General features: G+C 36.2%; 1 protein-coding gene across 5 annotated transcripts in view; it reads left to right on the forward strand.

The window, feature by feature from the left end:
• PHF14 (PHD finger protein 14) overlaps window positions 1-23,252 on the forward strand; it is a 213,954-nt gene that overhangs the window by 7,599 nt on the left and 183,103 nt on the right. For all 5 annotated transcript variants that reach the window (XM_043588972.1, XM_043588974.1, XM_043588973.1 and 2 more), the window contains exons 3-4: window positions 1,228-2,024; window positions 8,997-9,141. In XM_043588972.1, coding sequence (XP_043444907.1) covers window positions 1,228-2,024; window positions 8,997-9,141 — 942 coding nt within the window. The remainder of the gene's footprint in view (window positions 1-1,227; window positions 2,025-8,996; window positions 9,142-23,252) is intronic.

Raw genomic sequence — 23,252 nt, forward strand, 5'->3', positions numbered from 1 at the left:
TCCTTTTTTCTCCTTTCCTTTATTTTAGATTTTTATTAATTTGATTAGGTATAAAGAGGATTTGAAGGTTACTGGGTAGTGTTGGTCTAAGACAGCCTGGCCTGCCCTCATCAAGAGTGGAAGAAACTTGCCAGAAAGCTTGAAGTCCTGCATGAATTCTTTAATATTCTCAGCCTATCTTTCTAGTGACTACTGTGGTTGCTCATTTCCAAGATAGATTCTCTTTTTAAAAAATTATTAATTTCTTTCATTCTGGGGCTATTGTAGTTACTGCCTAGAGTTTTTGAAAGTTTAGGTGGCTCTTACTGATAGGAAAGGTATCCTAATAAGCAGGAAAATTGATAACAGCTCTTGCAACTTCTATTAACTGTGCTAGTGCTATTGTCTCTTTTCACCTGTGAACTTGGTACTCATAAAATTGATTGATATGTTAGGGATGTTGACTATCATAGATACCTGTGCTCATTTTTGCTGGATAAAGAGTGAAAGAAATGAAACCAAGTTTTTTTTTGTTTGTTTTTGTTTTAAATTTTTTTCAACGTTTATTTTTGGGACAGAGAGAGACAGAGCATGAACGGGGGAGGGGCAGAGAGAGAGAGGGAGACACAGAATCGGAAACAGGCTCCAGGCTCCGAGCCATCAGCCCAGAGCCTGACGCGGGGCTCGAACTCCCGGACCGCGAGATCGTGACCTGGCTGAAGTCGGACGCTCAACCGACTGCGCCACCCAGGCGCCCCTGAAACCAAGTTTTTTGGGCCAGATTTTTCTTGTTCTGAATGTGACACAACACTTGTAGGTTCATACAGTTTATGAAAGGAAGATGGAAGAGAAGAAGAATTTGATCTGTATTATATAATTCAGTTAAAATTAAGTGCCCAATTTAAAAAGAAACACCTTTACTTTTAGGGGAAAAAAACTGTTTCTAGGGTACCAAATATAGCATGAGCTATATGACACAAAATAGTGCTCTGCTTTTTAAAGCATGTTTTAATTTAGAGTTACATATATTCATCTTCATTAGTGCTATATTGAATTAAAACCATTATACCAACTTCATTGATTTATTTAATCAGGTTGGGAATGTCTACCATTCTTTGACTTAACTTTGTTTATATTGTTTTGCAAGTTGCTCACAAATTTTGGTGGTTTCATTTGTGTCAGCGTTGTGTGTGTGTGTGTGTATGTATATACATATGTGTGGTTTTTTTTTTCTCATATTTTCAACAGATTCTGAAGGGAGTGGTAATGGAAGTGAAGATCCTTCAAAGGACAGTGGAGAAGGTTCCTGTAGTGATTCTGAAGAAAATATTTTAGAAGAAGAACTGAATGAAGATATTAAAGTAAAAGAAGAACAACTTAAAAATTCTGCAGAGGAAGAAATACTGTCCTCAGAAAAACAGTTAATTAAAATGGAAAAGAAGGAGGAAGAAGAGAATGGAGAAAGACCTAGAAAGAAAAAGGAGAAAGAGAAAGACAAGGAAAAAGAGAAGGAGAAAGAAAAAGAGAAAGAGAAGGAAAGAGAGGAGAAAGAAAAAGCAACAGTATCTGATAATGTGGCTGCTTCTGCTGCTTCTACCACACCAGCCACAAGTCCTCCTGCTGTTAACACATCTCCATCAGTCCCCACTACAACAACCACTACAGAGGAACAAGTCAGTGAGCCAAAAAAGTGGAACCTTCGTCGAAATCGACCGCTTTTGGATTTTGTATCTATGGAAGAGCTGAATGATATGGATGACTATGACAGTGAAGATGACAATGATTGGCGACCTACTGTAGTAAAGAGAAAGGGAAGATCTGCATCTCAGAAAGAAGGAAGTGATGGAGACAATGAGGATGATGAAGATGAGGGAAGTGGAAGTGATGAGGATGATAATGATGAAGGCAATGATGAAGATCACAGCAGCCCTGCCAGTGAAGGGGGTTGCAAGAAGAAGAAGAGTAAAGTTCTTAGCAGAAACAGTGCTGATGATGAGGAACTGACCAATGATAGCCTGACACTATCTCAAAGCAAGAGTAATGAGGTAGATCAACCCAATTTTTATGATATCTGTCTGTCTGGGGAAAAGGGAATTCTTCTCTAAACCATTCTGCTCGTTATATTAAGTAGCTTCCTTGAAATCCTATTTATAGACAGCTGTGGGAGTGAATGAGCACCTTAACTGTAACATTTATTCATTTGGTCAGCCAGCCTTTATTGAGTATCTACTATTTGTCACCGTCCTCAAGGAGCTCACAATCACCGTCCTCAAGGAGCTTGCAGTCTATATAGTTAGAGAAATATTTTTATACCCATAGACTAGGGAAATGGTAGTTTTACTTTCCCCTTTCTATTCTCTCATCCCATTGTTCATAGGACTGCTGAACGGTGCTCAGTGAATTATGGAAACAAAGGTCACCTTTATTTCAACTTAGTTATATCCTGTATCCACATGAAAATTTAGACTTCTAGAATACTCTAGAGTAGGACAACAAACAGCTTAATGATTGCCTCAGACTTTTAGAGACTCACTTTAAGGTTACTTCCTTTACCAGTTGTAACACTCATCATCTGAATAGTCACCAAGTCTTTGCTTTAGATGTAGGGAGTATATGTATACATATATTTAGTGAATAAGTTCTGTCTGCAAAGAAATGAAAAAGAAAAATCAAACATTCCTGTCATAAAACAAACATTTCTGTTATAAAACTACAGTAATGACTCCTTCCACTTGAAGTTCTACTACCGAAAGTTAGGTTTATCCATTGGGCCCAAGATGCAACATTCAAGACTCTTCAGTCAAACACATCTATGTCTCTTTGTCTGTGTGTTTATGTATATGTTTTTCTTCAAAAGAAAGATTGAGTTGTCGTCTTACATGTAGATGTACCTGTTACATCAACATGTAGAACTATAATTAAGTCTGTCATTTCTGTTAATGTGTTTATTGTCATGAAAATTCACTTCTTTAGCAAGCACTTTTTTTTTTTTCTTCATATCATTGAAATAGGGTAAACTGGTAGGGAGAATTTCCTTGTGTACTTTATTCTTTTACATTACTTCTACTTAAAAGTTTTTCATAGCAGTGATTACCTATTTTAAGTAAGTTTCATTTAAAAACTTGGTAATTTTTCTTACCAGAATACTAAGTAACAGGCTCTGAGTGGGTTATATGCTGGTAGTGATGAAATAGTTTATATTTTAAATTATAAACATTGGCAAACTTCTAGGTTATCCACTTTCATGTGAAGAATGTTGCCTGCCTCCAGTGCTATCCTAATTCTTATATTTAGGTAATGGCAAATTGTCATTTGGAATATGATATTTACAATGCTATAGCACAAACAGTTCCATATTCCCAGTGCCAATTTAGGGAAATAGAAATATGGAAAATTCAGTTGTTCAGATTTGATTTAGGCTTTATCCAGTGTATTTTTTGATTTGATTTGATTTAGGCTTTACCCAGTTTATTTTATAGTATTTAGTACTCAGTCTCTCTCAAGTTAGTAAGTTTACCTTTGGCAGCATCACTTTCTTACATCATTTTTATTAGTCTGACGTTCACAAAAGTAGGCTGGCTCACGACAGAGGCAGAGTTAGATTTATGGTAAGGTGTGGAAAATACCAGCATATGTTTAGAAATTTGCCACATAGAATGTATACATTATCTACTTGTTAATAATCTGCAGTACATATTAAATTATGTTATATTTATTATATATATAATATATATATATAATATATATAATATATATATATATATAATATATATAATATATATATTATATATATATATTAAACACATAACATATTGCTTAAGAGGTTGTAGACTGTCCTTTATGGTACATTGGAAGGCCACATGTGCTATTTTAGTTTTTTTTTTTTCCTACCAGAAGAGACTTTAAATAATGGGACTTTATATATTTAGATTAAGTCCCAAAGAAATGAGATTCCAGAGTATTTCTTGGAAATGTGCCCCAATAAAATTGTCAAGAAGTTGCTTATAGTAGCTAAATTAATTTCTCTTGTGTTAATTTATGTTAATTTTCCTTTTGCTCTACCCCCTGCAGAGATGTGGAAGAACTGATAGAAAGTTAGTTTTCCCTTGATAATATTCTATCTGAAAGCTTGGTGACTATTTTTCCCCAAGACTCTTCAGTAATTTTTGATAATTCTATTTCTATTTAAATGTTACTCAAGTTAGATAAAAAAATTAATAAAAACTAATCAATGGAGATTATTATTTTATATTTCTGAATTTCATGTTTATGTGCTCTTGATTTTGTAAAAATGACTAAAGGTAATTCTTATTGCCTATGGCCACTGTTTGTATCTTAATCTTCCTGGTTATTTTAGGTAGTGATACCTTGGCAAGTATCTATTAGTTAATACATATATATTTGATTATATTCAGAAGTTTAATTTTTCTCTGCTTTTAAGTATTCAAATATTACTTTTTGGTAGAGATATATTTAGTTTATAAGCAGCAAACTTTCTTAGCTGCTGTGTTAAGTACTTTTGTAGGGAATTGATGTTGGACATCCTGTAAATGATGCCCAGAAACTTTAATAATTTAAAAATTTTTTTTAGGGGATTTTGATGGGCGGGGTGCTGGGGACCTTTTATAACTACTGACTCTTCTTTTTAATGTTTATTTATTTATTTTGAGAGAGAGAGTGTGAGCAGGGAGGGGCAGAGAGAGAGGGAGAGTGAGAATCCTGAGCAGACTCTGCACTCTGGGCACAGAGCCTGACCTGGGGTTTGATCTCATGAAACATGAGATCACGACTGAGCTGAAACCAAAGAGTCGGGTGCTTAACCGACTGAGTCACCCCTGTACCCCTTACTATTGACTCTAAAAGCCTTAACATGCCTTTGCCATAGGCCTTGAAATACTCTAGAACAGTGGTTTTCAAACTGTTTTTTGTCTCAGAACCCCTTTATGCTCTTAGAAAATCATTGAGGACCCCAATGTAGGTTATATATTTTGTTATTTACCATTTCAAATTAAAACTCAAAAATTTCAAAAAATAAGACATGCAGAAGCACACCAGTTGTCAGATTGATGACCCTATCCCATGTTATGTAGTTCTGGAAGACTACATTATATAACCATGAGAGAAAGTGAAAAAGGCAAATAACTTTAGTATTGTTATGAAAATAACCTTTCTCTTCTGGACCCTATGAAACAGAATCCCACAGACCACACTTTGAGAACTAACGTTTTACACCTGGGCATTTGGTAAACCTGCAATTTTATATATGGGCACTTGCCTTTGCCTGTAACATTATGACATTTTTGAACTTAGCATGCTTTAAATAATCCCCTTGGAATATGGTTATATGTCTTCTTCAGACTTTTATCTTGATGCTTTTAGATTAATTTATATTATGTTGCTTTTTGGTTTTCTGAAGTAAATCTTGGTGATGGGTGTGTAGCATTTTCAGAGAATGGTTCCCATTTTTAGGACTTTGAAGTGAGAGCTTTGGTTGAGAATTAATATTTGATAGAAAATCATATCATATTTCAATAGAAATTTTCAGGTGAAAGTTTTTTGGTTTCTTTTTATAAAATACTCTTATGTTAAATGGATTAGATTAGATGTTAAATGGATGTGAAGAAATGGCAATTGTCATCTGACTTTGGTAATTAAAAATTTTGCCAAAATTTATAAAGAGCTCCTTCTATTTGGGGCTTCTGACTTATTAAATATTAAGTGCCTTTTTACACATTTCAATATAAAGCAATCTGCTTTAAAACCTAAAAAGACAGTTTGTAATATTGTATTTTATTTGAGATTCTTGAGGATTTAACTTCCTTAAAAAACTTAGGGGAAGACCTATTGCTCAAACTCTTTGGTATACTATTTTTTTTTCTCATCTTGAGAACAAGTGGATTCTTTTAATTCTAGTTTTACATGAAGTGTTCTGGAATTCCCTTAAAAAAAATTTTTTTTAACATTTATTTATTTTTGAAAGACCGAGACAGAGCACAAGCAAGGGAGGGGCAGAGAGAGAGGGAGACACAGAATCTGAAGCAGGCTCCAGGCTCTGAGCCATCAGCACAGAGCCTGATGCGGCACTCAAACCCACAAACCGTGAGATCATGACCTGAGCCAAAGTCGGATGCTTAACTGACTGAGCCACCCAGGTGCCCCTGGAATTCCCTTATATTAAACACATAAAACTTAGATAGAATTTATCTTGTATATATTATTTATAAGCATCTATGTGGAATACATATATAAATGAACACTAAACATATTTTAGAACCCATTGAGAACATTGGGCAGTGTTACCATTTTAGGTGTAAATTTTAAATCCCAAGGGTAAATGAAATAATTGACTATAAATAGTCATTGAATTATTACTACAGTGCCCCATTCTTAATTACCATTAGATTCCATTATTCTATAATATTAAAGTTATATCCTAGGTGATACTCTTGTGCCATTCCAAACCTACTTTCTCAATTACTATTTTTATGTAAAAATCATATTTTCAAAAGATATATTTTTTGGTAAAAACTTGAGCCTAACTATCTTGTCCAGAAACTTGAAAAATGATACACATCTTCAGAAGTATGCCAATAAAAATTGATACTAAATTTGCTTTTTATTTGATCACAAGTGTTCTCAACCCATGTTTGATGTATTAACGACAACGTGGAGCATAATATTTGAAGAGAATGTGTTGCTTAGATTTTCCCACTGAAGCGTTATCTGTCAATCATTTGGTAGGGCTCCAGTTCCCCTTCATTACTCTTGTCTTTGAAATACATTTCTGGTAAGAGTCTCAAATGATGGGGATCAGGGGGCCAGAAATACCAGTTAATTTTGATCTTTCTGCCTCTAAATGATAATATGTGTGGAGAGAATTTGGTATAGATACACAATTGAAACATTTACTGTTTTTTTTTTTTTTCTGAGCAAAATGGAAAAATAGGAAAATAATAGAATTAGAGCTACCTATTAGTGCTAATTTACTTGTTTCCCACATGGGTAAACCTTTTTTCAAGGGCTCATTAGTTGTTGTAATTCCACCAGAGAAGTATTGGCAGCACCAATACTGTCAATCATCAAACTCTGGTTTCTGGTTATTGTCTAGATCTTTTTCTAGTCTATGATTTTTTTAACCTAGATGTGGTATTTTGGGGAAAAAGTCTTTTTTGGACACCATAGGAAAATATTTAAAGTAGCAGTGCTCACTGAAGCTTACAACATTTTGGGGGATTCCAAGGAAGATTCCTCAGTATAATAAGTGGTCAGCTCATATTCCTCTTCTTGAACCACCTATAAGAAATAGGAAAGGAGAATGAGAATGAACACTTATTGAGTACCTCGTTTGTCTTGGGAACATTGTTACCATACAGTTATCTTGCTAATTTTTACAACAATTTCATCAGGTAGGTATTATTTTTGTGATACCACTTTACAGATAAGAAAACTACAGCTTCGAGGTTCAACAGTTATTAAGTAGGAACTGAGAATGAAAGCCAAGAACATTGGGCTTTAAGTCAAATGCTGTTACATTGGAAGCATGGCTGATGGAGCGAGAATCTGGGTAGATTTTTGTTTTGTTCAATGTACCAAACTACTATAAAACGTGAGTTTTCTTTTTAGGAAGTATTTCCTACTCATGTCCAAAGCCCTCAAACTGCTTTGGCTTTGTAACAAGGAGGAACAAAATACACAGTTTTCTTAAGTTTATTTATTTATTTTGAGACAGAAAGAGAGAGAGGGAAAGAGAGTGAGCTTGAGTAGGGGGCAGAGGCAGCAAGCAAGGAGATAGAGCATCCCAAGCAGAGATGTGGGGTTTGAACTCCTGAAACCATGAGGTCGTGACCTGAGCAGAAATCAGGAGTTGGATGCTCAATCGACAAGTGCCCCCAATTTTAAAGTAGTAAGATTCTCGAGAAGTGACACTGCCTCCTTGTTGACTTTTCCTTCATTTCTGATTTGTTTTACAGATCAGTTGCAATTTAGATGTATAACACAGAATTGAAAAAAAATGTTATTGATTGTGACATTGAAGTATCATACAAATGTCATTTACAATTGCTATGAAATGATGACTGTAAATGTTATCTGTGGTTATTGGTTTAAAGGAATATGAAAAAACATGGTTAGGTTTTTAAAATACGTAGACTCAAGTGCTGTCTTATACAATGCCCAATCTGGTGATATATGATAAGAATCATTGTCTTGTTACCATTTAAAGTTTAAATCTGTAATGCAGTTTAAATTAGGTAAACTCTTCTTTAATTTTATCTTTATATTTATTATGTCTTCCTCCTTTTATATTATAATTAGCTCCATATCTTTATTTACACTAGATCTTTCTTGACACGAACCTACTAGAGTACTCTCACTCTTTAGCAACTAGACAATCTGGATCCTTTTTAGATAGTTTTCTGTCTCTGTATACACAGATATGTCTATGCAGGCTCTCTTGGATCTGTCATCCAGTAATTTGATGACCCTGGAACTTCTGAATTCCTCAGCAGTTAAGGAGTGTAGAGTCTGTAACTATGCCATCACATACATATTTGCTTATGTGTTATCTTGAATTGATTTTTTTTCCTGTTTAACATATGTGTGTCTTGTCTCCCTTAAGGTAAGAGTATAAGCTTCCAAAGTATAGGAACCCTGTGTTAAACTTTTTAAACCCGTTGTACGGTTAATAATTACATGTGAGTTAATTTTTCCTTTCTCCTAGTTTAAGGGGTCAGACTATAATCTGGAATGGCAAAGCAGATGAAGAGTTGCATGCTTGCTTTTTTATTTCTTAAAGGAGAGAGAATATGGGACTTGTAGAGAAAATGAAAAATTAGAGGGTGCTTTGAGGGTCATTTGACAAAGAGATGGGTTTTCAAGTGTAATATGCTTTGAAATTACTAAAAGAATGGAGAATGCAGCATAATTTTAGAAATCCATAAAATAACTAAGTGGGAATTTTATTTATTGAAATTATCTTTTAATTTAAACGTGATTTTTCTGATATATTTTAATATTAGGACTCGCTGATTCTTGAGAAGAGTCAAAACTGGAGTTCTCAAAAAATGGACCACATTCTGATTTGCTGTGTTTGTCTTGGAGATAATAGCGAGGATGCTGATGAAATAATTCAGTGTGACAATTGTGGCATTACGGTCCATGAAGGTAATTTTGTTTTGTTTTGTCTCCTTGTTGAAACAGCTAATTGACACTGAATTTAAATGAGTAAAATCAGGTCTTTTGCATTTGTACTGTTCTAAAGTTCTTCTACAGTCTTTCATGGTGTTTCAATTGAAGCGACATCTCAAATCCTCAATGTATGAGGGTGTTATTTTTCAGATTATGTTAATTTAAAAATGTGTTTTTAAATGATTGAAATAGAAATATTATATGGAAATCATAACATTTATTTGAAGGTCAGTGTTAAAATATTTTCATTCTTGATGGCATTTATTTCTAGTTTTTACATGAAATTTAGATACAGAAAAAAAGTCTGTTTAAATACAGGAAAAAGTCTAGTATGTTAGTCTGGGAGAATGTTATTTAACATTCTGGGACGCCTGGGTGGTTCAGTCGGTTGAGCGTCCAACTTCAGCTCAGGTCACGATCTCAAGGTTTGTGAGTTTGAGCCCCGCGTCAGGCTCTGGGCTGATGGCTCAGAGCCTGGACCCTGCTTCCGATTCTGTGTCTCCCTCTCTCTGCCCTTCCCCCATTCATGCTCTGTCTCTCTCTGTCTCAAAAATAAATAAACATTAAAAAAATTAAAAAAAAAATTTTTTTTTTTAACGTTTATTTATTTTTGGGACAGAGAGAGACAGAACATGAATGGGGTAGGGTCAGAGAGAGGGAGACACAGAATCGGAAACAGGCTCCAGGCTCTGAGCTGTCAGCACAGGCCCGACGCGGGGCTCGAACTCACGGACCGTGAGATCATGACCTGAGGTGAAGTCAGCCGCTTAACCGATTGAGCCACCCAGGCGCCCCCCAAAAAAATTTTTTTTTTAAAATAAAAAGTTACACTCTAAGTCTAGTGATACATAGTTTCTTCTTTCCTGGTTATAATTTTCAATTTTAAACCAGTATTTATAGAGATTGTCTTTTTTTTTTTTTTAAGTTTATTTGTTTTGAGAGAGAGAGGGCGAGAGCACGAGCAGGTGAGGGGCAGAGAGCGGGGGAAAGAGAGAACCCCAAGCAGCCAAGCAGGCTCCCTGCTGTAGCATAGAGCCCAGTGCAGGGTTCAGTCTCAAGAACTGTGAGGTCCTGACCTGAACTGAGATCAAGAGCCCCCAGGCACCTCTAGAGATTATCTTTTAAGATCTGAGCTAAGAGTGACTAACTATAATATATTGAGAATATTTTTGCCCATTTTATTTTTGAACCCTTTTCATTAATGTATTTGTTTTTTCACTTATTTTTTTTAATTTTGACATAATTTCTGACTTACAGAAAAGTTATGAGTACTACAGAGAATTCCCATATATTCTTCACTCAGATTTCCCACATGGTAATATTTTGCTATTTTATCTTCTGTCCTGTAGCAATTTTGTTTTGAACTCTAGGAGGATAAACCGTAGACATAATGTCCCCTTCTACCCTTAAATACCTCAGTGTGTACTTCTTAACAAGAGCATTTTCTTACCATATAATTATAACCATGTAATTATCAAAGTCAGGAACTCAGCATTGATTGAACTCTATGTAATCTACTGACTGTATTCATGTTTTGCCAGTCATCCCAATAATGTCAGAGCAAAATAAAATCTAGGATTATGCATTGCATTCAGTTATTATGCCTATTTGGTCATCTTTAATCTAGAACATTTTTGAGTCCTTGTGTTTCCTGCCATTGGCATTTTTGAAGAATACAGGCCAGTTCTTCTATAGAATGTCCTTAATACTATTTTTTTCTTATCTTTTCTTATGGTTAGATTCAGGTGACATGCTTTTGGCAAGAATGCCACAGGAGTTGTGTTCTCATTGTATCATATTAAGAAGCATAGAATATTTATTTTTCCAGTTATTGGTGATGTTACTTTGATCAATTGGTTGAGACAGTGTCTTCCAAGTTTCTCTGTGGTAAAGTTGTTATTTCGTCTTGTCAGCTGATTTTTTTCTATCGGGCCATGACAACCACAGAGCAGTTTTTCTGTGGCCTTGCCTTTACCTGCTCTTTTGATGTTACAGCCCTCCTCCCAAATAGTTCTGGTATTCGTCTGGGCCTATGGGACCTGCAGGGTCTGTGCTTCTGTGGCCAGTTCTCTTGCCTTCATGTGAAGCTTCCCTTCCTTGCTGCCAAGTCTCAACTATGGAAATGTTTCCTATTACTATTACTCATTCACTTATTTTTTAATAATGTTTATTGAGTATCTTCTATATGCTTGCATTCTATAGGTTTTAGGCATGTAATATAAACATTGAAGCTTAATGTCTAGTAAGAGAGACAGGCAATGAAGAAATAAAAAAAATAAATATATATCAGGTGGTAGTCTGGACTATGGAGAAAAATAAAGCAGGACAAGGAGTATTGGAAATGCTGTGGATGGGGGTGGTTAACGGGCAGGTGGAAGTTTGCGTTTACAAAGGGTGAAATGGAAAATCCTCTCTGATAAGGTGATATTTGAGCAGTGACCTGAAGGATGTAAGGAAGCAAGTCATGCAACTATTTGGGAAAAGAGTGCCCTAGAAAGAAGCAGTAGCAAGTGTAAAGATCTTGAAGTGGGAACATGGTTGGAGTGTTTATATAATGGCAGGAACTAAGTGAACAAGCTTGCGAGTGGTGAAGGTAGAGATGGACTTAAACCAGGTGAGGCCTTGCAGGTCATAGATTTTATTTTATTTTTTAATTTTATTTTATTAAAAAATTTTTTTTTAACATTTATTTATTCTTGAGACAGGGTGTGAGTAGGGGAGGGGCAGAGAGAGAGAAGGAGACAGAGAAGCCGGAGCAGGGTCCAGACTTTGAGCTGTCAGCACAGAGCCCGATGGAGTGCTCGAACTCATGAACCATGAGATCATGACCTGAGCGAAAGTTGGACATTCAACTGACTGAGCCATCCAGGCACTCCTTATTTTATTTTATTTTATTTTATTTTATTTTATTTTATTTTATTTTATTTTAAATGTTTACAGTTTATTTTTTTATTTTGAGAGAGAGAGAGAGCGCGCATGCACAAGTGAGCAAGGGGCAGAGAGAGGGAGAGAGAGAATCCCATGAGGGGCAGAGGGACAGAGATGGAGAGAGAGAAGCAGGGCTCACGCAGTGCTGGGCTCATGCTCACCTGATGCGGGCTTTAACTCACAAACTGTGAGATGGTGACTTGAGCCGAAGTCCAATGCTTAACCGATTGAGCCATCCAGGCACCCCATAGATTTTAGATTTGACTGTGATGAATGTGGGGAGACCTAAGTGAATTTTGGGCAGAGGATTAATATGATTTGATTTATGTTTTGGAAGGATCACTCCAATGATTATTGGGTTGGGAGTAGACTGAAGTGGGTCTAAATTGGGAATCAGGGAGACCATTGCAATGATGCAAGAGAGGAATCTGTTTTGAGGTAGATAGTAAAAATTTGGTTTTAAACTGTCTGGAGTTTAGGTAAGATGTTGGGACCAGAGATAAAAATTTGGGACTTATCAGCCTGTAGGTCTTATTTAAAGCTGTGAGACTGGATATGCTATCTGGGGAGTAGTAAAGTGGTCTAGCACTTCAGAGGAGATGGGGAAGACATGGCCAATGGGATAGGAGAAGAACCAGGAGTACTGTCACAGAAGCTATGTAAGGAAAATGTTTCAAACAGAGAAAGTGAGTAACTATCAAATTCTGGTTTTAGAGTCAGATGAAGACTATGTCCTGTGGCAAATTATCCTAATGCAATGGTAGACTCCCAAGTATATTGCCAGATAAGCCACCTCAAAGGTTGTGGGAGAAAAGGTTTATGGACAAAATGCTTATATTACATGGTTGGTTGGTTGATTTATTTATTTATTTATGTATTTATTTATTTATTACTTTGAAGCTTGTTTATTTTGAGAGAGTGTACGAATGGGGAAGGGGCAGGGGCGGGTGGGAATCCCAAGCAGGTTCCATGCTGTCAGCACAGAGCCCAACATGGGGCTTGATCCCATTAATTATGAGACTGTGACCTGAGCTGAAATCAAGATGCTCAACTGACTGAGCCACCCAGCTGCGCCTTACGTGGTTTATTAAATAAATATAAAATACATGAAGAGAAGCAAGGGGAAAAAAATGTGATTAGTTAACACACTTATGATAGAGTACAAGTTGGTGGAAGGATCACCTGAATCTTATGGTACACAGAGTTTGTATTGTATGTCTTGGCTCTCTCTGCCTTTTCAGCTCGAGAGCCCACATAGATGGTACCCTGGGGCAAAGACACACTCTCTTAGATCCAGGGACAAGTATGCCTGGTTGTAGCTTTAGTTCTGCAGTTAACCTACAAAATAGTCATGGGCTTTGTGTTTTTAGGCTGTGGACACATGGAGTCAGAATGGTGTCACTGATCGGTGGCCATACTAAGGCCTCATGTATATTGTGTTCATGTCTCATGTGTATTTAGTATATCCTGATTCTTCTTTGTCTTCTCTATACTTAGTAACTAGGTGCCTCAAGAATGTTAAATGTTTCTTGGTCTTTTTGTCCTTTTCTGTCAGTGTGTATGCACATGCTTTACTTTGTACATGTAAGTTTATATCTCATTTTGTTTTTCTGTAGCAGAAATGAATATTCTCAAACAGAACAAAAACAGCATGGTAATCAAGAGTTTACCATGGAATTTAGTCACATGAGCATCAGTGGTTATCTTGATTCAAGAGAGTTCAAGTGGGGATAGAAGAAGGAAAGTGATTAAATGCAATTCCTATGATGACTTTTTATATAAAGAGAAGCAGCAAGATGGGATCTTTGCTAAAAGGGTTATGGAGTTTGAGGGAGGGTTTGTTTCTTCTTATTTTAGGTGATGTGTTAGTTATGTATTTTGTAACAAATTATCCCACAATATATCAGTTTAAAACAACAAACATTTTTTACTTCACAGTTTCTAATGGTCAAGAATCTGGGCGTGGTTAGTTGGGTGATTCCGGTTTAGGGTCTCTCATGAAGTTGTAGTCAAAGCTGTTGGCCTAGGCTTTAGCCATTTCAAAGCTTGACTGAGGCTGGAGGATCTGCTTCTAAGCTTGTTTAACTAGTTATTGGTAGGCTTCCATTCTCTGGTGGCTCTTGGATGGAGACCTCAGTTCTTCACTGTGTGGGCCTGAGTATCTTCATGACAGGACATTTTTCTTCAGAATAAGTGATCAGAGAGAAAGAGATAGAAGCAATTATATGAGAGAGTTAGTGTCTTTTGTAACCTAATTTTAGAAATAAATACTATAATTTCTACATATTGTTCAGCAGACCAGCCCTAGTTAACTTTAAATGTAGGAGGGGACCTTCTAAAATTGTTAATATAAAGGGCACTGATCATTGGGACCATCCTAGAGGCTGTGTACCACAGATGCAGAGATTATATAATATGTTAGTGTGCTATACTAACATGGAAGTGACCAGTGGAAAAGGAGAGTTGATGATCATTTAAGGAGAGAAGAGGAAGGAGTTGCTGGAGCAAGGTTTTTGAGTCTAAGGCTAGAGGGGATAGGATCCAACACCAAGTGGAGAGACTGAGTAGATATGAGTAGCCAGAGTAACTGGAGGGAGACGATATATGGATACAGATTACGTAGGTTGTTAGATGTGGTGGTTGGAGCTGTGGAACTTATTTTTTGAATGCTTCTTGTTTTCTCAGTGAAATGGGAAGCAAAGTCATTAGCAGAAGAGTAGAGATGAGGGAGGTGTGAGAGATTTGGGAAGAGAGGTTGGTATAAAATAGTTATTTGGAAGAATGAAATGGACTGGGGAAATGTTTACGTAATACTATATGATAGTGTGTGTGTGTGTGTGTGTGTGTGTGTGTGTGTATGTGTATGTATTACCTGTATATTTTATTGCCACAAAGCTATAAAGTGTGTGTGTGTGTGTGTGTGTGTGTATGTATGTATGTATGTATGTATGTGTATTACATGTATATTTTATTGCCAGAAAGCTATAAAGGACCACTTGTGATTAGTGGTAATGAATATAAACAGACTAGTTCAACATGGTTGTGTGTATGTCTGTTTTGTTTTCTTCCTTTTTTTTTTTTTTCCCTCCCAGCATGTTCAGATTACTTGGAACAGGTGCAGAATAGGTGACTATCAAAAGCAGCTGCTGTGCGGCTGATGTGTTTGTTGTATTCATCACCACTGTTGATCACAAATATGTTACCATTGCCTATATCCATAAATCTCATTGCTGATGTGTGATGTAGGCATGACCTCTCCTGTTAATGTTGTTGATTTCTCACCATGCCGAAAGCACTATCTCTACTTCATAGGTCATCGGTTTGACCATGGATATATTTTCTAAGGCTGGCACAGTGGTTTTAAGAAATTGAATTGGTTCCTAACATTGAAAAACTGGGATATTTATTTCACACGTTTTGGATTTCAAACTTCTCTTAAAGTGCTGGCAGCAGTATTTCCTCTGAGGGCAACAGTCTGCTAGAGTTGAATAGGGCTGCCTCCTGCTGGTGAAGCCTAGTTTTCTCACCATAATCCTTTCCCAGATCACTTACTCATTTTTGTCAGTTGCTTTTTCCCTGGAGGTATTTGAATGTATAGTTCCCCATCTGTTTTGAGGGTGCTATCTCTTGGTGCTGGTGCACAGACTGCTGAGGCCTTGTGGTCTCAAGGTTGCACAGCTATAATAGTAAAGCAATTACTCTTCTAAAGCTCCTGCCTTTGGGACTCAAGCCACTGGGGACCAGTACTATGTACCACCTCTATGTCTTTGATTCAGACTTAATGCACCTTGGATTCTTAATATGAGTTCTTACCCAGTAGATTCATTGTGCAAACAAATGTAGATTTCTGGAAGGGCACCCCATTAGTACCCTTGACATGCTTAGAGTTGTATTAAAGGTTCATAATGGGACCTGTCCTTCAAGTGAATAGCCTCTTTTATGTCAAATCTACCTTATTTTAAGGTAGTTCTGATTTTTTAAAAATAGCCAAAAACTCTTTCTGAGACAAGGCAGACAAAGATGATGAAGCTGAGTGGTAATTCCATTTAGGTCAAAGCAAGTTGTGTCTGTAGAGTCATGTAGCATATTTTCCTGCATAATTCATTTAACCAACTCTAATGGCAGTTCAAGTTCCAAATGTTCTTAAGTATTTGCTAATGATTGCTCGTTTTTCTTGTAAGACTGAGTCATTAGAATTGGAGACCTATTTTTGTTATGGAAGAAGGAAAAAGAGAAGACAGGAAAGGGAAATTAATGCTCTTGAGTGTGAAGCTTTGTAAGTGTTTTGAGAGGTGGCTAATATGTAGAATAAATAAATAAGAAAGACAATAAATGGGGAAATTGAATAATTTTCTACCTCTTTAGGTGAATATGTTGTGTATTATTGCTTTGTTGGTAGTTTTGTGAATTTTGTGAACTTCAGATAAATTCAAAGTTAAGGTGCAAATTATAAATCATAGGTAAAACATAATTCTTGAGAGGTTTTTTTTTTTTTAATTATGTTACAACTTTTCCCCTCTAGTGTAATTTCCCATTTCCTTTGTTAATGTTGGAGATCGTGTTGTATAATTGTGATTATATTATTCCCTCTTTTTTTTTTTTTTTTTTCCCCTTGCTTTCTTACTAGAGTTAGAACTAATAGCTTGAAACAATTCTAGTTTTGGTAATTTTACATTATGTTTTGGCTTAGGGGACAAGTGTGATTAAACATTAATGTATTTTTCGTAGACATGAATTAAAGTGATGGTTAATATATTCTAATACAATTCTTATAGGGTGTTTGTCAGTAAACATATCAAACATGGTACTTGGGTCCTTTTTTTTTTTTTTTAAGAGTATAGCTCTTTTTTTTTTTTTTTAATGTTTATTTTTTAGAGAGAGTGTGTGAGCGGGGGAAGGACAGAGTGACAGGGAGACAGAATCTGAAGCAGGCTGCAGGCTCTGAGCTGTCAGCACAGAGCCTGATGCGGCACTTGAACCCACAAATTGTGAGATCATGACCTGAGCCAAAGTTGGATGCTTAACCAACCGAGTCACCCGGGCACCCCTATACTTTGATCCTTTTTAAGTTGATTTCCTATAGGTTGTGTTTGTCTAGTCTAAAAAATTCCTTTACCAGGTAGTATTGAGTAGTATGTTTGAGAAAGGGTTGTTTTGATATGGATATACTCCTCAGTCTCCGTTTAAGTTATTTTTGGTAATACTTAGGTAGTATTAGAAATAAATTATATTGATTAATAGAGCTATGAAGAATTTTTCATCATCACTAGTTTTACATCAGTGGAGTCTACTAATAGAAAAATAAAAATAAAACAAAAACCGTGCTTAATAATCTTTGGTTTGATTTTATCTTCTGGGAAGGAGTAATGATGATAAGTCTCAGTATAATATTCGTCTTGGTCAACATATATCTTCTGGACCTTTTTTTGGGTCACTACACTGTTGCTAGCCCATGTTAATTAGACCCTGAGTTGAAAAAATAAGTCATGACTTGTGACTTGATCCAGATAATTTAGATTTTTTTGTTTTTTTGTCTCTTTCTAGGTATACCATGTTCTTATTCCATTTTAATTTTGTCTTCCCCTGAAATGGAGTTAGCAGCCTCTTAGAAGTGTCAGTTCTTCACTTATCCTAATAGGAACTTTCATGACTGCTGAATTATTTTCATTTTCAAGGTCTTTCTCCCTGTATAACAATTCTTGCTGTATTTAAAGTTAATAAGTTTTAAAAATGTTCTGCAACTCCTAGTATTTAAATTAAAATGTCACTCTTACCTATTTCAGTAGTTTTTTAAAGCTTTGCTACTCAAAGTATGGTTCATGGATCCACAGCATTAAGCAGTAGCATCTGTGTAACCTGGGAGCTTGTTAGAAATGCAGAATCACAGGTCCCTTCTAAATTAGAATCTGTATTTTGACAAGATCCCAGGATGTTTCATACACACATGAAAACATTAGTTCCATTGATAATACAGAGAAGTAGCTCTGCAATGATTACCAGGGTGTCTAAACTTTAAAATTTTCAGGGCTACCCTTTGGGCATATTTAGCACCAGTTTATTGAGAAGGCTAAAAGAACGCAATCCCAGGTTGCCTCCAAGGTCTTCATTTTTTGTGAGTCTTTGTAATAGTCCCTATAGCAAGCAAATAGTCATCTGGGAGCCATTTTCTTTGGGCTATGCATACGCCTCCCCCCACCCCCCGCTCCCATTTATTGTTACTTTCAGTTCAGATGCAGTCTGCCAAGGAGAGTCATTTTTACCATAAGCAATATTTCCAAGTAACACAATTGATACTCTACTCTTTATCAGGTTCCCAGACTAACAAAGGTAGAAACTTAACCACAAGTCAACAGGGGAAAGGGTTAATGGAATCACTTGGGATCCTACCAGTTCTCTCTGCTAAGGACTAAGAGAGACAAAGGGCTTTAATGCATGAGTCCTCCAGGACCCGCCTTCTGTTGACTGTAGCAATATCTATTATGTACATACACCACTGAAAGTATTGAAAGTACTCTTTTGTGTACCCCCACTTCCCCAGTACTAGACTTCCCTGTTGCTGTCTTTGAGTCATGGGTCCCATCAACATTTCTGTCTCTCTAGTATTGCTTTTTTTGCCACCTAGAGAGGATTGAAGGGAGAGATTTGGTGAGCACAGCTTTCTCTATGGTGTTGATGTAAACATTAACTACCATTTAAATAAATTTATTTAAATATTAAATATTCTGTAAATATTTATATTTTTAATTTTTAAAAAATTTTTTAATGTTTATTTATTTTTGAGGACAGAGAGAGACAGAGCTTGAGCAGGGGAGAGGCAGAAAGAGAGGGAGGCACAGAATCCCTGAAGCAGGCTCCAGGCTCTGAGCTGTCAGCACAGAGCCCATCGTGGGGCTCGAACTCAAGAACTGTGAGATCATGACCTGAGCTGAAGTCGGACGCTTAACCTACTGAGACACCCAGGTGCCCCGATTCTATAAATATTTAAATGTTAAGACTTTGTGCTAGGAAACTAGAGGATGTACCAGATATAGTCTCTGCTGTTTATATATAATAGAGGAAAGAAAACATGTAAAATAAGAGCGAAGAATACAGTTTTATAAATGAATTATAGATTCTGTGCTATGGGTGTATTGAGTGCAACATACCTTATTGGTAAATCTTTGTGAGTTGTGAGTCAGTTGCATGTGTTCTTTTTGTAACTGAACTCAAGAGGTTTGTTGCTTGGGGTGCATCAAATTGAACACAACCCAAGGAAGGGTTGGAAGCATTGTTATTGTTACAAGTAAGGGAACAGGAAGATAGCTCTCTAAGTACTGTCTCCCATGGGGTTAGTACAGGAAGCTTTTATTTAGTGTATTAGGGAGTACTGTAGGGAACTTACATAGGTGCTTCTGTTTCAATTGTACATGCTTAACATGTCGACATGCTGGTGCATACATCATGTGTTCAAAAAATGGCAGAAAGCTCCGCCCATAGGAGGAGATTTTAGTATAACAGTGAGTGAAGGGTAACTTTAAGGTTACTTCAGGAGGCTTCGGTGCAGGTCCTCAGCACCGAGGAGCAGTCAGGTGAGACACACCTAGCAAGGGGCTATCAGGTGAAACACCTAGTTAGGTATCTCCTTGGCTGGAACTGTTGGTTCTGTAGACCGAAACACTCTCCTTCCCTGCTTTTGTCCCTTCTCCTTCCCTCTTTCTCTTATAGCTTTCAGCTCTCTTATTTGAGTAACTCCTGTTGCAGCCTATCATTTTGATATGCAAAGAATAGGCTGCTGATCCTTGCACTAAAGTATATATTTCTGAATATATTGTATTTAGCTTATTGCTTTTTATTTTTATGAAATTTTAAGGTATTTATGAATTTTACCACATTTTATACTACTAAATTCATTTATGGACTTAATGCAAATTTTTCTTTGCATTTAGAAATCAGTTTTACATGGCTCCTTGCTTTTCAGCATTATGCTACTTTTCATTAAAATAAGCTCATCAAAGCAGAGATTACTTAGTATTCGTATAGACAAGTTATATTTCTTGTGAAAAATATTTTTAGGACAGAATCATTAACCTTGTTTATTTTTAGAAATGAGTGTTAGACAATTTAGAGATATTTTATGTACGTATAGTTTTTATTATTTAAAAATTCTTTTAATGTTTATTTATTTTTGAGAGAGAGAGAGACAGACAGACAGACACAGCAGGGGAGGGGCAGAGAGAGAGGGAGACACAGAATCTGAAGTAGGCTCTAGGCTATGTGCGACCAGCACAGAGCCTGATGCAGGGATCAAACTCATGAGCTGTGAGATCGTGACCTGAGCTGAAGTTGGACTGAGCTCAACCGACTGAGCCATCCAGGCACCCCTCTTTTTTATTTATTTTTTTTAAAGAAAATGTGAAGTAAAACCTTGATGAATTTGTGGTTGTTTATCCTGTGGTAAAGAATCATGGCAAATACTTTTTGCTCTATTTGTTGTCAGCTACATGAATTAGGGATAATATGTTGTTTGGAGATAGTCTTGAATGATTGAAGCCATTTTACCTATATAAGGATTGGAATCTGAAAATATCTTGCTAACAAGTACCTGTGTTTTTTATGTAGTCAGATTCTAAATCTCCTGCATGTTTTCTGTTTCTCCTGTGGTTGTGACTGATATTTGGGTGGTGTACAAAATACATATTAATGCTTTTTAGAATAGAGATAATCTATTTAGTTATCTGATGTTCTTTCCAGTGGTCTCAGATTTCATTGTGGAAAAGAATCACCCGAGGTGCTTGTTTAAAACAGATTTCTGGTTTCTACTCCTAGAGACTCTGATATAATAGGCCTGGAGTGGGACTCTATTATCTACAATTTTAAAAGGTAACCTCAGGATTCTCCTGTAGGAGGTGGGGACGATCATCCTTTGAATGATATTGGTTTAGAAGGAAGTAAAATTTGAGAGAGAAGGAGAATGCATAGTTGGATGTTATGCTGGAGTTTACTATAGCTGCAGGTGTAGGTCATGGCAAGGAGCCAGGGCATTGTAGAATAAAATACACTTTCTCATATAAGGCAGGTAACAGACTCACCAAGAGATTTTTAGAAATTTAGCCTTTTTATTTATTTATAGAAATGGTTGGGAGCAAGCATAGAGAGGAAGAGATAACGAAACTCTGAAAACAAAAAATAATGGTGTCTAAGCCAGTAGAAGGTTGAGACTCGAGGCAGATGGGAGCTAGGGTGTTAACTTCTAAACAGATGTGCCTCTTCTTGCTCCAGCTCTCCTACTGTCTTCAGGACTAATTTTTCGGAAATGCCTATCTGTTCATATTATTCCGTTTAAAATCATTTTGTCCCACTAGAATAAAGTTCACACTCACAGCAGGACTCTTTTAGATTCCATAACCTGCCAATTTGAATGACTTGCCTTTCCAATATTAGGGGGCTTTCACATATGCTCTACCCTCTACCCAGATTCCTTATGTTCTATAAATACAACCTAAATGTAGAGGTGTTAAATGAGTGTTACTGTCTTATGTTACTAGGAGATTTGAAAAATTATTTTTATTAAAATATTTCTTATTAAATATAAGTAACATATAAATATGTACAGAAATTGCAAACATAGAAGTACATAAGGTAAAAACAGTGAACTACTGTTCTTCATCTGAATTTTGCTTCTCTTTGCATAAGAAATCACTAATTAATTTGGTCTGTATTCACACCAATCCCTCTTTGGTAGTCTAACTCTCCTACAGGTGCTATTCATTTAACTTTGTTATATTACATAAATACATTTTCATTGTAGAACATATCAGTGTAAATGAACATCTTCCATACCACATAGAGATAAACATACTTAAAACGGCGTGTGTTCTTCCAGACTTTTCTTGCTTTCTCATGTGCATACACGTAAACACATTAAAAAAAAATTTAATGGGGGGGTACCGGGGTGGCTCCGTTGGTTAAGCATCTGACTTCAGCTCAGGTCATGATCTCTAGTTAATGAGTTCGAGCCCCATGTCAAGCTCTGTGCTGACAGCTCAGAGCCTGGAGCCTGCTTTGGATTAGATTCTCCCTCTCTCTGCCCCTTCCCTGCTCATGCTCTGTCTCTCTCAAAAATAAATAAACGTTAAATTTCTTTTTTTTAATTTAATGGCCAGTAATATGCAAACTCTTCTTGTGACCTCTATACCTCTGTTACCACTGTGGTACTGTCTTACTCCCTATCCAAGATCCATCCATGTTTATGTGTTGCTTTTTGTGTCTTAGTCTCTTTTAATCTAAAACACAGTTTAGAGTCATTCATGACCATGTGTTGAAGAATCTAAGCCATTTTTTAGAATAACTTGTAGAATTTCCCTCAACCTGGATTTGTCCTTTTTTGTTTTTTTTTCCCCTCATGATTAGATTCAGTTTAAACATTTTTTGGTAAGAATACTATGTTGATGATGTTTACCACCACATGAAAAGAACTATGATGCCAATTTGATGGTAGTTAAGGTGATGTCAACTAGAACTCTCCATTTTAAAACCATTTGTTTTTCTTTTGGTAATTAATGAGTAATCTGTGGCATAGCAAGTTGGAGACTATTAATATCCTATTCTCCAATAATCTTTTGCATAGTGGCCTATGAGTTCTTGCCAGAATCATTTATTATGTATGTAGCTGCAAGATGGGGTTTTTAATTTTGTCATTCCTCTGCGTTTATTAGGCCGCATTTGTTTTGTGGAGAATTTCTTCTCCCATTTTTCCTTTTCAGTATTACTATGTTCTCATCATCTATTACCAGATTGTTCTTTCTGATGGTTAAATTGTCCAGATTTGACCAGTGGGAGTCCCTTCACTCAGGCTCCAGTGTATATATGTGAATACACATATCACTTATGCATTTGCTTGGCTCTGTCTCTATCTAAATAAATGGTACAAATATTGTGGACTTTTTTTCCCCTGTGACTTGTCTTATTTCACTTATTTGTTAATCTGTTAATATTGAGATTCTTTTCATGTGAGTACATATGGATACATTATTCTTTTTAATGTACATAGTTATAGAACTGTTCAACGATGTCTTTTTCTTTTTGTGTCTAGTTTTTAATTTATATTTAGTACTAACAAGTATGTGTCATACATATTCATGTAATAATTTCTGTGGGATAGATTCCTAGAAGTGAAATTG

This window comes from Prionailurus bengalensis, chromosome A2, assembly GCF_016509475.1.
Source record: "Prionailurus bengalensis isolate Pbe53 chromosome A2, Fcat_Pben_1.1_paternal_pri, whole genome shotgun sequence".
Lineage (NCBI taxonomy): Eukaryota > Metazoa > Chordata > Mammalia > Carnivora > Felidae > Prionailurus > Prionailurus bengalensis.